Below are 16,655 nucleotides of genomic sequence, written 5' to 3'. Positions count from 1 at the left end.
TCTGTGTTGTATATGGAGTGTGGGGATTGTAGCTGGCAGTGGAATTAAGTTGTTTTAGTTGTCCACAGCTGCTAGGGTGTGCTTGTAGTACAACAGCAGTTCCTGACTGAGTTTCAGGTTGTGAATATGCTGTTTGTTCACATTTCATGGGAGATTGGGCAGACTGTCTCATTGTTGCATTAAAAAAGGAAGCATCTTTATCAGAAAAGCAATGTTGTAAAAAATCTTGGTTTTGCAACAATCTTAATGCTCTCAGTCAAATCTGCTGACTTTGGCACAAATGATGTGAGATGTGCTTTTGCAAGATGCTTTTTTGTTTTCTTTTTTGGTTGTTTTTTTCCTCTGCTAGTATTGCAGAGCCAGCAGTTACAGAATATAGGGCTGGATTTTTTTCTTGCCTCTTGCATCTTGAAACAAAAGTGTCAGTTCAGTAGCAAATGCAGAATTTTGATTACTGCTGATTTTAGAAGTAAGCACAACAGCATTTTCAAATGCCAGCTGAGCTGAAAGCACTGGCAAAATGAATGTAAAGATAATGGTTCTTTGACTTATATAAATTGAACAAGCGTAACCTGGAACTCTGAGGCAGAATTAAGAAGGAACCATAGGGAGATAAATATCCTGAAATCAACAGCAGCAAATTATTGGATTTTTTTCCAGCATGTAATTCATCATACTTAGTGTTGGCTTTCCTGAGTCACTGTTTTGAGACCAGGCAGTCTGTTGAATGGTCCATGTTCCTGTTTGGTTTTACTCAAATGAACGGAAGAATTTTCTTCTGGCTTTCTGTACATTGCTTCGGTTTCCCCACAAAGATAAGCCTAAAAGACTGTGGCTTTTTTCTCAGACCAGTGCCATGTAGTGATGCTGCACGTATTATGCTGCAGCTGTGAAATGAGGGGATTGCAATCTGTGACCCAGTCAGCTGGCACCACAGAGAGTGTCTCGGCATGCTGTGGGCGACTGTGAGATTGCCACAAAATAAACTAAAGTCTTAGGAAGGAGAAGACTTGGACTTCCTCAACTTCACTTGTGTTTTCATTTTCTCTCTCTTTCTCTCTAATTACAGACAGCTAAAGCCAGACCCTACTCCTCTAGTGACTTCTCGCTATAATGTTTTCCAGAATGATGAGTTTGATGTTTTCAGTAGGGACTCAGTGGATGTTTCTCGGATACAAAAAGGCAAGCGGTGAGTATCGCCCACCCTTAATTAACCCTGTCTGTCAGGAGGAATAAATATCTGTGAACTTGCAAGTATCAATATCTATCTACTCTCAAAATCTGGTAACACTCAGGAACTTTGGCTTAGACTCCTTTTGTTGTTCCTGTTGCTGTATGCTTGSTGCAGAAGAGCCTTTACTTTGCTTTTTGCCTTGCTTGGCATTTTGTTCTGTGCCACACGGTGCAAACTTAGGTTAGGGCATTTGGCATTGCCTTGTTGGCTTGCACTGAAGTTAACTGTACCTCAATAATATGATTGATATGTTTCAGATCTCTTTTTAAACTCTTTTCTCTAATCAGCCAAGTGTGATCTTTATGATGATGTATCTTTACATGGTATGTAAAGGAAAATCTGGCTGCAGATTGGACCACGTGACCCTGGTAGCTCCCAATTAAGGTTTCAGTTGCAAAGCTGCATCAAACTGTCAGAAGCAAATCACTTCTGTTCCAAAGTCCAGTCAAACAGCTTTTCAGCAGCAGCACTGTAGCATTTATACTGGCTTGGCTGGACAGGAAAATTGTTTCTTTTCTGGCCAAAATAATGACTTCTGAAGTGCCCATAACTCAGAATTCACAGGTACAGTCTTTCTCCCTTCTCCTCCTATGTTCCCCAGCTTGTGCAGGTGCTCAGAGCATCTTGTCTACACTCGTCCGGTGCACAAACGTGCTCAGCTATCTCCCAGCTCCCCCAAAGGTGTGTGTGTCTGTGTGTGTCTGTGTGTGAGTGGTTGCGCAAGGCTGGAGACTACTCCTCAGATTCAGCACAGTGCCTCCAGTATATGGAATAATGCAGCTAGGAGGTCCCTTTGCAGATCACCTACAGAGCTTCCTAAGTTGCAAGTCATCCCTGAGCTGGGCTGTGGGACCCTGCTCCTTGCCATGTTCCACCTGTTCCCATGGCTTTGTCTATGTGGCTTCCGCCATGGAGGTTGTGTCGCCTTCTCCACTTGTCGCGCCACTCCTTGAGAAAGCTGTCATCTCTTCTGCTGTACTGTTATGTGACCTCTTGGGATTATCCTCCCATTAATGCTGCTGTTCCTGGTGTAGTTTGGCCTCCCTCAGGCTATGTCTTCGTTTCCAAACAGTTGTTTTACATGGAGAACGTGCTCTCTGCAGGACTCCAAACACCTTAATATTTATTTTTGAGGTGTTTTTTTAAAACTGAAGGTAGCTAGCTGGGATCAGCTATGTATATCCTATGCCCAAGGTTGACCATATCTAACTATATCAAAGGGTAAGCTATAGCACCTTGTTCTCTCTAGGATTTAACATTCAGAGCTCCATAAATATGAAATGTGTTTTTCAGCAGTAAAAGTGTAACTTCTTCTGTGGTCCTTGTTTTACAAGCAAGAAACCTGATGCTTTACCCAAGCTTTGGGATACTAGAGTTCTCCTAGCCTAGTTTGAGGCCTGCATTGGATTCTAAATGTAATGGCCTTTCCCTTTTATCATCTGTCTTAAAATCTTTTGCTCTCCAAATTGTACTTGTACTTAAAATGCTGTTACTGCTAAGCATGATGTTGCAGTAGTGCTTAAAGAGCCGGGTCAAGTTGGGTCCTGTTGTGCTTGCTGCTATCCAGATAGATATAAACAGTTTGGGGCAGGGCCTGTTAATGTGAGGGAGAAAGCCACACCAGGATGAGAAGAAAAACAAGCGTGCGGAAATGAATATAACAGGGTACACGTGATTCTTTGCCAGTCCTGAAAAGTGGTCACTGCTGCCTCTGCCTGTCCAGCCGTAATCACTAGCTAAACCTGACTCTTGAAGTCAGAGCATGTCCTGAACACTGTGGGACTAGAATTATCCCACTGTTTCTCCTGGAATCGGTGCCTAGCACAATTCATTGCAGCACCTCTGCAGTCATCAGACCAGCTCAACAGGAAACAATTATCAAGTGTTTAATTCAGTCTCATGCTGAATACCAACATAACATCTTATCCAGCCTAGGTATGTGTGAACTAACCACATGTTTTGTAGGGCACATTTTGCAGCTAAATTCAAACATGTAACAGAATGAGTCATGGAAGAGAGGGGAAGCAAATGTATCTATTGTGTTATCTTGTTCTGAGATTCTTAACAAAAATCAGCCTTCTTAGATTGTTTTCCCAGTGCTCGCTGGCATGTCACACAAGTCTGGCCATCGTTGGTTCACTGAATATGTACCTTGGACAGATTCTTTCACTAATAATATTCAGATCCCAAACAGATCATTGATGCAAGTTTCTCCTAGACTTTGAGAGCTGCAAGGTGTCCTGGGAATACTTGGAAGTGAAATTCCCCATAGCTTTGCTGTAAGCGCTCTTGGTTGGTGAACGCTTCAGTTTCACAAGGCCTCGTTTGCTATTTGCATGTAATATGTACTTGGCTGATCTGAAAAATGGGACTTCAAAGAGTTTATGCTTGTGCAGCTTGAGACATAGCATCTCAGTGGCTGTTTTTTAATACCTCTGTCAAACCTCTGTTTCTTGGTTTTTCTTTCCCTCTATAAAATGGCTATAGTTTACCTGCATCCTCAATGTTTTACAAATTTAACAAATGCTTAAGGGTTGTATGTGCAGTGCATCAAGACAGGTTGGATCGGAAGTACGAGTCTACTCTTTGTTCTGCCTTTCATTCGTAATCTTGCTTATTCCGATCCTTACTTTCCGTATGAGTAACTTTTTGGCTCTCCCCATATTTTGCATCTCATGTTTACGAACTATGGTTTTTGCCTCTATTGGAACGCACGTGTCCGTGCAGCACCTACTCGAATGCAGCCCTGGTCCCTGATTTGCAGCTGTGTGTGCTACCGCAGTGAGACAGTACTGGAGCATGGTGTTAGAGGGCACTCTGGGCCTTGAAGAGCTGTATCCTGGATGGAAGTCTTAGCCCTAACAGCTTGGCATTCAAGGTTCATGGGACTTTTTATGTTATTTGGATCTTGGCCAAACTTCAGCCTCAATATAATTGTGTTTGGCCTCTTGTAAAACCTTCCTTTCTGTCTCAAATGACAGTGGCAGTTTCCAGTTCCTATTCTTATCTGCTGCATAATCTTGCTGGGCTTCTGTTTAAAAACTGCTCTGTTCCATGCCAGAAGTGGCTGGTTTTAGTAGCTGGAGAAACATTACATCTCGGGGGGAAATATGTAGGCTTAGGCAGTGCTTGCAAAGTTTGAGATGAGGCTTCTATTGCTTCAGTTTTCACTTACTAACAGGAAAAAAATTTATACGGAAGATCTTGACACTGCCTTTCTGTTTCTGCCCCTCCCTTTCCATGCTGTGGTTTGCAGGAGGGAGAAGGACACGACCAAGAGTTTGCTGAATGACAAACGCCTGATTGCTGAGCAGAAGGAGCGCTACAGCCAGTACAGCGTGATTGTGGAGGAGGTTCCTGTGCAGCAAGGAGAAGCTCAGCTCTACAAGGAGGACTATGAGGACGAGTATGATGACACTTATGATGGAAACCAAGTGGGGGCAAATGATGCTGACTCAGATGATGAGCTGATTAGTAGGAGGTAGGTGCTGTGGCTTCAGTGCACGGGAGGTTGGTGGGAGCTGCCACCTAGAGTTATCTAGTTTGCACGAACGTGTTCAACACTGATTTTCGTTCTGCTTCTCAGGGAGGATGTGGGTGCTCCAAACCATCCTTTTTCTTCTGCTACTATTTTCTCTGTAACATGTGAGGAGGAAGATTTAGATTTCTTTCTCCCCTGTTGATAGGGAGCTTTACCATGGCATGCATGCAGGAAGTTCTCAGTCTTCCGCTTTCTTTGCCTGCGAGACTTAGCTATTACCTCAGTTCAGCATCCGGATCTAAGGGGACTTTATGCTGAAATTGCACACAGCAGTGCTTCTGCCTGTAGGATAATTATCCTCCAGCAGAGGGAAATGAGCTATTCTGAATAATCAGGCTTGAGTGTAACTGGGCAATGTAAAGTAGAATGACTGGTTAGCAAGAAAAACTTAATTTGGAAAAGTGTATGACCAGACTTTTATTTCTTGCCAATCCCATCTGTCATCTCATGGTGATACCTGGAATTCAGCCTGTGATGGACTGCACACACTCTCCAGAACAACTGACAGCAGGAGGCACTTAGCATCCAGGAAACGAAGGGCTAATTAGTAATGGGACTTGCAGAATATTTATTTTAGAAATATGACCCAGAGATAGAAAACCATCTCTTAAAAGCTGGTTTAACATTTCTGAAAGTGATCTTCTAAATTTTGATATAATTTATAAGAGCACTTTCAGGAAGCAGGAATTGTAATATATTGTAAAGATGTCACTGTTTCTAGCCTTAAGACAAATGCATCTTTGGCGGTTCCCTTTGTTCCTTTTTCCCCCCTCTTTTCTCCCCTGTAAATTGTGGTGAGGCTTCCATTTAAAGCATTTTTTTGTGGTTTGCCTATAACAGTGTGTCACTCAAGTCCTTGCCCCTCTTTCACCTGCCCAAAGGTGCTCCATGCTGTCTGCCTTTCAGAGAGGCAGTAGGAACAGTTAATGGATGTTACTGCTGAAAATTAGACCTATAGGTCTGATGTAAACAGAGGCTCTTCTGGTTTTATGTTTATTTTTTATATAGTGGAATGGTGGATATAAATCCCAACAGAATCTCAAACAAAAAACAAAACAATCCTCCCCCCCCCGGCCACACACACACACACACACATTGAAGAAGAGCTATAATGTTCATTTATTTATTTGTTTTTCCTCCAGGCCCTTTACAGTGTTCTGCATGTCCAGGGTGAATCATAAAGCTTGATGGATTTCTCTAAGTATTTTCCCCTGGATGAAACTGGTTCAGAGCAATGAAACGGGGGCTCCATGGATAACCACTGACCAGTCATGGTGGTTTTAGAGTACAGCACTTTCTGCGCATCAGTTTTTCTGGCTGAGTTTAAACTTGAGGTGTGAGGGTTTGTCTTTGTACAATAGATGCTCCCTGGCTGATGAGCTAAAGCCTAGCAAAGTGTAAATAAAGTCTGGCGCTCCTTGCTAATGCTTTGCGGGTGTATCCGGCTCCCCTTCTCCTAGAGGAGACAGTTGTTTCCCTGGAGAAATTCCCTTGTGAGGTTTCAGGTTTTTCCTGACCTGCTACTTTTTTTTTTTTATTATTATTATATTTTGGTAACAACTTCCTAGTGAACATTCCGTGGTGAAGAACCTCCATGTGTGCTAATCGCACATTAAAGGTGTCAGTAGCTGCTGGGTCTCTCTGTTTTCAGAAGAAGCAAGCCTGTGAAACTTGTGGATTCTAGTTCTTGAAAGATGTGATGCAAAATGAAAAGGATATGCTGTGCAGCGAAATGCTTGTGGCTGTGCTCTCTTCATCTTTCACTATTCATGTCTAAATTCTCAGGCCATTCACCACTCCTCAAGTCTTGAGACCAAAGGGACAGGAGGACGGACAAGAGGAGGAGGAGGAGGATGAAGAAGAGGAGGAGGAAGCTGAAAAGGAAAGAACTAAGGTGACATTTAAGTTTGTGGTTGAAGTTGCATTAAGATTTATCATATGTCTTATCTGCTTCACCTGTTAAGTGTCTTCCAGGGATGATGTGGAGGAGGTTTCCTCTTCCAAAGCATGAGTCTTAACACTAGCATGGAGACTGAGCTGCTTTTCAGAGTGGCTAGTTACTTTTGCAGTTGGCTGGCCTGTGAAATGTCCTGACTACAACTATCCACTGCCTCCTAAGTTAGCCCTATAGGAGCAACGATGCTCCATGGAGAGGTTTATATCTCTCTTACTCCATAGACAGAAGGCTTCTGTTGTCATGGATATGCTGGAAATAGTAATGCTGATGGCGTCGCTGCTGGAGGTAGGATGTGGAAAGAAGTCTCATTCAGATTTTCTGCCAGATGTTGTGTTCAGGGCCTCTGACACCAATCCTGCCGGCTCGGCCAGAACAGATAATGAACAGTGAGCGGCCTCTCCATTCCATGGCACAACAGCATTGCCCCTGCTCTAGTCCTTTGAGTAATGCTGATGAATTCACTACAGTGCTGATGGTTTTTCCTTCCTTCCCATAGCAGGACCATTTTGTGCAGGACCCAGCCGTACTGAGGGAGAGAGCCGAAGCCAGACGGCTGTCTTACCTTGCAAGGAAGGGGTAAGTCAGGATCTCCCTCTGTTGGATGAAATCTTGGTTCTGCTGTAGCTAGCAAGTAGCTTGCTACTGACTTTAATGCATGAGGATGTACCTGTTCCATAGCATTCCTGTATGCCAGGGTCACCACCAAAGTGGTGTTAACTTCCTTGTCCAACTTTTGCTTCACTGCTGATGGTGTCAAACGGATAGGACAGGGTAATTCCCTTTATTGTAAGTACAGCAGAAACCTGTGCAAGGTAGGATCTTGGCAAACACGGCTTCCCAGAGCTTGAACAGGTCCCACAGGGCTGTCAGGACAGCGTAATAGCTGGCCTTAGCTGGCATACTTAATGTGCAGAAGGCTGGAATCGTTGTGTAGCTGATGCTATTTCAGCTATTGCAGAAACCTTGCACAGCTCATGCATCAGTGAGCTGAGGCTCAGAGCCGGATGGCTGAACTCCTCCCACCCAGTCTTTTCTCAGGATCCGTGTATTTTGTTCCCCAAGTGTGCAATGTGCTTCTTCTGATGTCCTTTTTCCTGTGTGCTCCAGGCACAAGCACAACAGCTCTGCTGTTGTTGGGAATGTGAAGGGACACGGGCAGAACCGGGAAACAGTGCAGGAACGAAGGAAGAAGGAAGCAAACAAAAGCACAAGAGCTAATCATAATCGACGAGTCATGGCTGACAGAAAGCGGAATAAAGGCATGATTCCTTCCTGAAAGACTCTTACCCCAGGTGTTGCATCCTGCCCAGTCCTCGGCATAGGGGCAGTTGTGCTGTGTTCCCTTGGCCCTCCCGGAGCTCAGGGGACTGGATGTAGTGGTTCAATACCTGCCACTTCATCTCGATGCGGAATTGCACATTCTGTGGGAGGGTTGCCCATTCATGAAAAGGAACTGCCCACCAGGCAGATCGGCTGCCGTTCAGCTTATAGAGAGAAACATATATGACAGTAGGCCACACCTCAGATGCATTGGACAGGCTGCACGAGCTGTACATTTCCTTTTGTACTATTTATAATTCTGAGAACTTTATTTTCATACTGGCTCCTCATGCCCTCGCTGCAACTACAAGGGGCCTTCCAGGCCATGCAGCTGACAGCTCTGAGAGCAACTATGTGAGCTGCAGCAAGGTTTCCCTGGAACAGCCCTTACAGCTCTCTGCTCCACTGAAATGCCTTATCCTGCAGGAAAACTTGAAGGCTGATAGGAAAACACTCGGGCTATTCCAGTTGCTGACAGATACTTGGGAGTTCAGGTGAATAAGAATGTATCATAAATTTCTGTCCCTCAAGTGAGATGTGTGAAAACAGAACATGCAAATAAATGATTTAAATCTTTTAGTTGGTGTTTTAGGCTCTTACAGACTGTAATGATCTTTAAGCTAGAGGAACCTTAACCAGCCCTTTAATGTGCTGTGTATCTGCAGGCAGTGAAATTCACTTGCTGTTTTGTGTTGGTTCAGTGAAATGAGATTTAGCCACAACCACCGACTAAAGGTACTTGAAAATTGGGATTAAGGTGTCCTAAGCAAGATGGCAATAGTATGGAAATCAGAGTTGAAGGCAGCAGGGTCAGAGTCCCTGGGGAGCTGCCTGCTCAATAACTGCTTGTCACACTCTGTAGCAGAACTGCCCTGATCATCATGTTTGCTGTTAGGAAGGCTGGGAGCTAATACTAAATTACAGTTTGTTGCTGCTGAAGGGACTTCTCTTGAGGACCATTTTTGTTAGAAGTCACTCCCTGCATACTGAGACACAAATTATTGGGTTTACTTTGTAACCTATTTGTAAGGTGCTCAAAAGCCGTGGCAATAGCTGCTATGCTGTGCCTAGACAAGCCTGGAATACCTGCCAGTAGCAGGTGGCAAAACTGTTCAATTCACTCTTGTCACAGAGGATCAGCACGTTTTTAGAGTGCCGTTCTCATCATGGAGACTAAGGTAAATGGGCTCTGCTTGGCCATCTCCCCTCCCCTCCCTCCTTGTGTGTTTTTTCTAGTACTGCTATATAAAGTAGAGCAGACAAAGCTGCATGTGGTTGTCATCCACATGCCGAACAAATTAGCACCAGATTTTGTAGTGTTAGAGCTGTTGTTTAGGGGTTAATCTAGTGCTGTCTTCCCCTTTTCAAATGCTGCAGGAGAGCTTTTGTAATAAGCTCTGTGTGCACGTACCTTGCTGCCTAGTTTTACGCAGAGGGCGGGGACTGTATGGATATATGATTAGTACTGCTGCCAAACACGATTGTGCTGGAGCTGTTCTCAAAAAGTGTGGAAATGGCTGTCACCGTTATGCAAATATGACAAAGCCCTGAACGCTGTGAGGATGCAATTTTTCTTTGCATACCCGTAACTGTCCAAACCCCCTATGACAAGGCACAGAAAAAAGGGAGTTGCATTTACCACTTCTCCAAATCCACTGCCAAGGGAAATTACTCGCCAGGATAACTAACTCCCTACTCTTTTATAGCTACTGTTTTCTGAACTAATAGCTTCATTTACTCTCTGCCAGCCTGCTACAATGCTGTCTTCCCCCATCCTAATACTGTATTCATCTTTAGTTCTTGCTTCTAAAAAGCTGCAAATCTCTATCACCTGCTCAGCATAGCATGAAGCTATCAGCACTGCAGACAGAACTCATAGTAGAGCAGGCAGTCTTATATTGTATGAGATTATCCCAAGGAAGTTTAAACCTTTCCTCCCAAGCGTCTCTATAAAAGCACAGCTGGGACTGTGAAGGCTGCAGTTGTTTTTTGCTCAAAAACAAGCACAATGTTTTAAGTCCTCTTAATGTTCTAAGAGTAAATGTTTTACTCCTCTGAGACCTAGTTACAAACCCAATAAAGCTTCTTTCATTATCACAGGCTCCAACATGCCCTGCCTCATCTACTGCTAAAATTCTAGTTAGATGGTTACTAGCAAGAATAGTAAAGAGGGAGAAATGCAGCTTCTAGGCTGTAGAGCATCATCAGGTTGGAGTAGGGGGAAACAGTGTGAGTCATTCTCAGCCAAGTCTTAATACAGCCACCCAAGAGCCCAAAGTGATTCTGTTTTAATAGTCTCATTACCCAAAACAGCATCTTAATAGCCTTGCCCGGCAAAGAAAGATGCTTGAAATGACCACAAAGAACAGCAGGGATGGACCCTTCAGTGAAGTTGCTGATAAAAGAATTACTCTTTTCTGCATGACAGTCAGCTGTGTGTTGGAACAGGAGCTGCACAGCCAGCTGTAAGGGTGTATGCTCATTACAGACCTAAGTAATTTCTGTTTCTTCTCAGCCACTCTGCTTTGAGCAGAAAGGACTGGGACGGACTTAGAGCATAGCAGGCAAGCCTGGTAAAACTGTTCAGGCCATCAAGCCACTTTAAGAGCAAGAAGACACAAACATACGAAGAGCCAGGAAAAAGACCTACATCCAATTTCATTAAGGTTTGGACAGGTGGAAAATTACACACCCCCTCCCCTTTCAAGAACCACTCAGCCCAAGAGGCTGAAGGGTGCACACTGCTGCTTGAGTAACGTGAATACAACGGTCATCTCACTGGTTAAGATGAGGCAATGCTATCTGTATTACAGCTTTAAAAGGATGACAGACTAAGAACCAGCAGTCTTGCTGCAAAAAGATGACAGAGCACTGTAAGTGATTTTATAAGTCGCCTTTCTTTGAACAAGACTAAAAGAAAGCAGGCAGCTCCTAGCCCATAGGTTAAAGTTCTTACCAGGCATAAGCCAAGGGTATTGTCAGCAGCCCTCAGCTGTATAAATGCTTTCAAGTCTTTTACACTGTCCTGAAAATAGTTTGCTTTCTTACAGTGTCCTGAAAATAAGGTTTGGGGCCATATTTAAACATTCATTCTCTGTCTCCTAGATAAGAAACTACAAGCAGAGCAAATGAAAGTCAGATGAACACATAAGCATGAGACATGGGCTAAGAATTTATTTTTTAACACAAGTTTCAAAACAGCAGCAGAAGTCCTTAAGTCCATCTAGTTCCCATAGCAGTAGGTGGCCGATATATTCTGGCTTGGAGTTGTTCAGGCAGGAACACATTTCCATTTTGACATAACTAGCTTCAGGAGATCAAATCCTTCTCTGCAGCATCTTTGACCACCCCAGGACACATCCCGCTGCTGAGCATTTCAGTCTTCACTTGTCTCATACTTGTGCTTGATGTGTTTCCACAGTTTCTGCACACCAAAACAAACAAAAAAAAACAGCCAGTCATCTTAGCCATCTCTTCAGCAGTCCTGGGATAAAGACAAAGTTTCACTTTAAAAATACAAGTATTCACAAAACCAATGTCAGTAACAGGAAGGAGTAGGAGGAGAAAAAAGAAGCTGTATGAAAATACACCCCTAAGTTTCACTAGTGTGAATGACACCTTGGGTACAGTCATCCTGTGCTTTTCTACTGCGACTGAGTCTACCCTGTTCCATAATAGCCAGCAATGATCCGACACAAGGGTTTCAGAAGGAGCAGCTACACTCTAGTTGAGCTCCTTAAACCTGTTCTTTGTTCATGAAGCTGCTTTCCACAGCGGAGTGGACAGAAGAGAACTCTTTATCCTCCTACCAGCCAGCAGGCTTTGTCTGTCCCCTCCACCTTCTTACCCTTCTTTGGGGGCTTTATTCCACTAGGGATAAAAGCACCTGCTGATGCTGCTGTGCCTGAGTTTCCCACCCCATCTTTACAAGACCTTGGAGAAGCATGTGGATGGAGTCCTGTATCTAAGGCTGTAGGGACAGGGCAGCCATGCAGGTGGCTTTCAAGGCTTTTATAATAAACACAGAGGAAAGCCACAGTCATCCTACTTCCCCTGTTCTCACTGCTCTCCTATGCTGCAAACCAGAGATTATTAGAGTATTCCAATCCTGTTGCTTTAGCTTCCCATTGAGACCAGAGAAGGCGTTTCAGCTGGAAGAGATTCAGGATGAACAAAAGAATCCTTATTCCAGGCACTGAAGTCTGCTGGTAGGAGCAGGACTTGCAAAACCGCTGCATGAGGGCAGRAGCATTCCACGCTTTTCTCTTTGTTGCAGACAACCCTTTAGATTTTCAAAATATATTATTTTTCCTTGATAATTTAGATTTCAACCCCTGCTTAAGAAAATATTGACATATAGAAAATTAATGCTACAAGTTAAAAAAAAAAAGTAGTTGAGTGCAGAGCTCCAGTTCAGGCATGATTTTAAGTTGGCTTATAACAACTGACTTGCTAAAAAAGGGGAGGGAGAGATCCTGGTCTTGCTCTTACTGTATTTTCCCAGCCTTGCACTGCTTCTGGCTGGGGCTCATGCAACCCCTCGTGAGCTAGTTCAGGGTGGCGAAGCTGTCGTTTCCCCCAGTGTTAGTTTTTGGCCGGTCTAATGAGCTGGTTCAGGAGACCAGGGAACAGACATACCACCGGATCGGAGAAGCAGCATGGCAGCTCGTTTCGGTAGCATTGCCGTTAAGGCAACCTCGGGACACTGCGCCTCGGAGGCGCAAAACAAGGCTTACAGGACTCTCTGCCTTTCCTTGGGGCACGCTGCCCCCGGCTCCCCAGCAGTCAGCACCAGGCCGCGGGGGCGGCTAGAAGCGCGAGGCCGGTCCGCCCTGCACCCGCCGGGCTCCGCGCCGCTGCCGGCAGCCGGGCCGCGGCCCGGGCGGCTGGAGCAGCTCAAGGGCGCGCTCCCGCCCGGCTCTAGGGGCCCTCCGGGAGACAGCCCTGGGGGCCCCGCTCGGCCCGGGGAGCCCCGCTGTGGGCCAGGCCGCGGCCGGGTCGGGCCGGGAGCGCAGCGGGGCCCAGGCGGGGCCGCCTGACCTTCAGGCCGGGACGCGTGGCCGGGACGCGCCGCGGCGCCCTTACCCCCTGGTTGAGGTGCTCGAAGATGGCGTCGGCGCCCTGGTCGAAAGCGCGCTCGAAGACGACGGCACCCAGGACGATGGTGAGCGCGAAGGTGGAGGTGCGGCGGAAGAGCGAGCTGTACACCCGCGCCAGCAGCACCATCTTGCCTCACTCCTTCCCTCCCTTCCTCCGCGCCTGCGCTGCGCACGCGCGCTGCCACCCGCCCCGCGCACGGGCCGCCGGGAGATGTAGGCGCAGCTCTGCCGGCGCTGGGGCTGCCGGGAGGTGTAGGCGCGGCTCCGGCCGGCGGCAGGTGAGTGCCCGGGCCCGGCGGGCTGCCGGCCTCCCGGCGGGGCAGCAAGTGCTGCAGCCGGCGCTTGGTGGGCTCCGGCGGCCGGGGCAGCTGCGGAGCCGTGAGCGGCGGCGGCGGCCCGGCCCGGCGGCGGGAGCAGGCGCCTCCCACCCGGCAGTGGCCGCCTCGGCGGGGCGCCGGCCCGGCCGGTGCCCCGGGCGCCCCCTTTCCTTTCCTGAGGTAAAATCAGCCAAGTTACCCCAGTGCCGCCCTCAGCAGCGCCGGCGGCCTCGCGTCGCCCGCTGCGGCATCGAAAGGAGGTGGGCGACGAGGGGAGGTCTGGAAGGGAGAACTTGCCCTGCGTTAGCCGGGCCTCTCGCTCGGCCTCGAGGGGTTTGCGCTGATGCCCCTCTCGTCCTTTTGGGGAGCAGTTTGGGGGCTTTGTTGCTGTTTGGATCAGCTGAGTGACAGTAGCTCTCATTAGTAACTCACTTTTTAACGGTAAGTCTCGTTAGCAGAGAATTACGTGAAGGAGGTGAGCGTTATCGTTCATAAAAGTCCGCGGAAGTGCTCATGTTTACCACAGCGGCCTCGGGAAGAGAGTGATCCAAGCACTGGTAGGAAAGAGAGGTAAATCTGGGTTTAGAAAGGGAGGACGAGCATTAAAGCCACATTAAAAAGAAGTAGGGGACAGGGGCATCTTAAAATTGAAGTCTTCCCTCAGTAGGACTTTTATTAAGTCAGCATCTGTATTGAATTTCAGAGCAGATCCTCAAGTGGTGCTTGTTCTGTTGTTTCATTTGTCTGGGCCATTCAGAAACAGAGTGTGTTTTCTGGCTGCATAGTCATTTCTCTTTATTTATGCGTGTTTGGGTCTCCGCATGCAGCTGCTGCAGAGGTTAGTGGATTTTCCGGGGCAGGACAAAGCCTCCGCTTGTGCTGGAAGCACGTGCAGAGGCTGCAAGGTGCCTGCTGTAGTCCAATGGCCTGTGGACAGTGGGAGTTTAATGCACCACCCCTTAGGCAGGTCCTTTGAAAAGCTCAATTATTATTCTTCAAAGTTAACTGCTGGGGACTGTCTCTAAGGCAAATCTTCCTAATAGCCTATAAACTACTACCACTAGGTTGTGTTTGTGTAATGGCTAGGTTGATGTTAGTCCTGAATCAAGCCAGTGGCTCTGGCTTTGCGAAGGGCATAACGGAGATCAGAGCCTGGCCCTGTGTCATTGCGACAACGCTGGCAGAGCCTGCTGGTTTTTTGCTTGTTCCCATAGAGATATGAGCACATTTAAATTGGCAGCTGAGTATCATAAGCTTGACACTTGGATTTAATTAACTTCACATCTGTCTGGATACCCAAAGTGGCTGAAACGGCCCTGAGCCTGGGCTGTAAGACAGCAGGAAATTGAGGTCAAGGCTCAGAAGCAATTTTCAGGGTTCAGCATGGAGAAAATCAGTTACACCCAGATGAAAACAAGTCTGCCATATGCTCTTTTCTGGGTCACCTTCTTCCCTCTCTCTGGATTCCTGTCCACATCTTGGGGAAATCAGTGAAAGGACCCTTGGAGAGTCCTAAATAAAATCTGTAGCTAGTAGAGCACAATGTGGAATATTTTGGCCATCATTTGAGAAGAGAAAATGTAAGATTATGCATATGAGATCCTGCCTTGAGTTTTATCAAGCGCCTAGGATACATGAGTGGAACGCCTGCTAGACATATTAGAACATGGTATTTCATAAAAATGATTGCTCCAAAAGGCTTAAAGTGGATTTTTTTTTTTTTAATAGTCTGAAGCATCGAGGTAGAAGACAAAACCCCGAGTTTTGTATTTGGATACATGCGAAAGGACTTTTAAGCTGGCACAAAGCCTGTTTGAAATCATTTATGGCTGCATGTGGGTCCAGGGGCCTATTTGCCTGAATTCAATTGCAAATTAGGGTCTAAAAATGTTAAAAGGAAATGGCCAAGCTAAAACAGTTCTTTATAAAACAGCTACACTTACTTTATTTCATAATGACAAGATGGATTTAATTAAAAAAAATCTCTGGTTTTAACTGAATAATGCTCTTTGTTTACTGTTTGAGCCATTTGGGAAAATGGAAATAGGTTAGTCAGTACTGCTTAGAAACAGCTTTTATTCCTGCGTACTAGTTCAGTGCAAAATGCCGTGGATTGCTGATACTGCAGAGAGTTGTTAGAATCCAGCCAAAATAATCCGTATAACTGAATTCTTAAAAAGATGGAAATAAGTATTCAATGTAATCTTTTGAGGGGGGATTTCTGGGAGAATTTGATGCTCCTCTAGTTGCTTTTTTTTTTTTCCCATGCATCCTCTGCAGTTGCAATTGCTATGAGAATTTGGGAGCCAGCCCGTCTGGGATGTGGGATCTGAGTGCCTGAAATCTATAGGAGTTTTCTCCCCTTGTTGTTGGGGAGGAAGGGGGAACTAGCTTCTGCAATTATTGGCAGCAGAGTGATGAAAGTAAAAGTTTGAAATATGAATTCAGAGGCTGGCTGCCGCTGTTTTTTTGCAGACAGAATTCCCACTGAGGTCTGTGGAAACTTGGCGGTGCGGGGGGGACCACTGCAGAATCTCGTTTATTTTCCTGATTCACAGCAGCTGCTCCTGTGGAGATGGAGTACAGGAATCAGTAGCCGAAATGAGAAGCTTTTATTTTATCAGCAGCTTCTCAGGAGACCATGACATGAGATGTGAAAGGGATTTTTTCAATATTTAAAAGCCAAAGCAGAGCCTTCCAGTGGGCCCACATGCTGGGGACTGAGGGTAGCAGCATCCCTCCAGATTCTAGCGGCTGTTGGCTACCAAGATGCAGCAGGGTTGGCTTCAAATCACCTACAAAAGTCAGGGATGATCTAGTAACGGACGAGAGGAAATCATGGGTGAATGTGGATTAAGCAGCATGTGGTTTTGATTTCTTGCACTGGAGAAGCAAAATTTCAGACCTCAAACACTACAGAGTTGATTTCTGGTTGCTCAAAAAACACAAACACTTTCCAAGCAGGAGCCAGATCTAGTTGTGTTTCTAGGTAAAGGAGTTTGCCTACCTGTAGTCTAATTGGAGGGAGATGGCTGGCTGATCATCACCACTGAGCAACCAGGTATTTCACCTGGAGAACAAACAAAGGACCTTAAAAGAAGTGACCTTAAATTCAGTCGAGTTTCTCTGAATGTTCTGCCTTCAGCATGAAGGTCTGTAAGCCGGTTCAGAAATCAGAGAACATTTC

The 16,655-nt window shown here is 46.0% G+C and overlaps 2 protein-coding genes across 6 annotated transcripts in view; one reads left to right on the top strand and one right to left on the bottom strand.

Annotated features, from left to right (window-relative positions):
• ASCC2 (activating signal cointegrator 1 complex subunit 2) overlaps window positions 1-16,655 on the top strand; it is a 38,386-nt gene that overhangs the window by 20,489 nt on the left and 1,242 nt on the right. For 2 of the 5 annotated variants that reach the window (XM_026076599.1, XM_026076598.1), the window contains exons 15-19: window positions 1,070-1,189; window positions 4,491-4,715; window positions 6,561-6,669; window positions 7,229-7,308; window positions 7,840-8,631. In XM_026076599.1, coding sequence (XP_025932384.1) covers window positions 1,070-1,189; window positions 4,491-4,715; window positions 6,561-6,669; window positions 7,229-7,308; window positions 7,840-8,008 — 703 coding nt within the window. In that variant the 3' untranslated portion in view covers window positions 8,009-8,631. Of the gene's footprint in view, window positions 1-1,069; window positions 1,190-4,490; window positions 4,716-5,917; window positions 6,110-6,560; window positions 6,670-7,228; window positions 7,309-7,839; window positions 8,632-16,655 lie in introns of those variants that run through there. The other 3 variants (XM_026076600.1, XR_003255299.1, XM_026076601.1) reach the window with 3 other exon arrangements.
• Window positions 11,205-13,329, bottom strand: LOC112971311 (cytochrome b-c1 complex subunit 9). Its single transcript, XM_026076607.1, has 2 exons — window positions 13,138-13,329; window positions 11,205-11,476 (listed from the first exon to the last, which is right to left on the bottom strand). Exons 1-2 carry the CDS (start codon window positions 13,276-13,278, stop codon window positions 11,429-11,431), a joined length of 189 nt encoding a protein of 62 aa, XP_025932392.1. The 5' UTR covers window positions 13,279-13,329; the 3' UTR covers window positions 11,205-11,428.

Source organism: Apteryx rowi, unplaced genomic scaffold, assembly GCF_003343035.1.
Source record: "Apteryx rowi isolate R43461 unplaced genomic scaffold, aptRow1 scaffold_434, whole genome shotgun sequence".
NCBI classification, from domain to species: Eukaryota; Metazoa; Chordata; class Aves; order Apterygiformes; family Apterygidae; genus Apteryx; species Apteryx rowi.
Note: the sequence above shows the minus strand (reverse complement) of the source record. Positions and strands in the feature narration are given on the sequence as shown.

Coding starts and splice junctions, on each gene's coding strand:
- LOC112971311 (XM_026076607.1), bottom strand. CDS start 13,278: ATGGTGCTGCTGGCGCGGGTGTACAGCTCGCTCTTCCGCCGCACCTCC. Junction 11,477..13,137: donor TCGAGCACCTCAACCAGGGG/GTAAGGGCGCCG, acceptor TTTGGTGTGCAG/AAACTGTGGAAACACATCAA.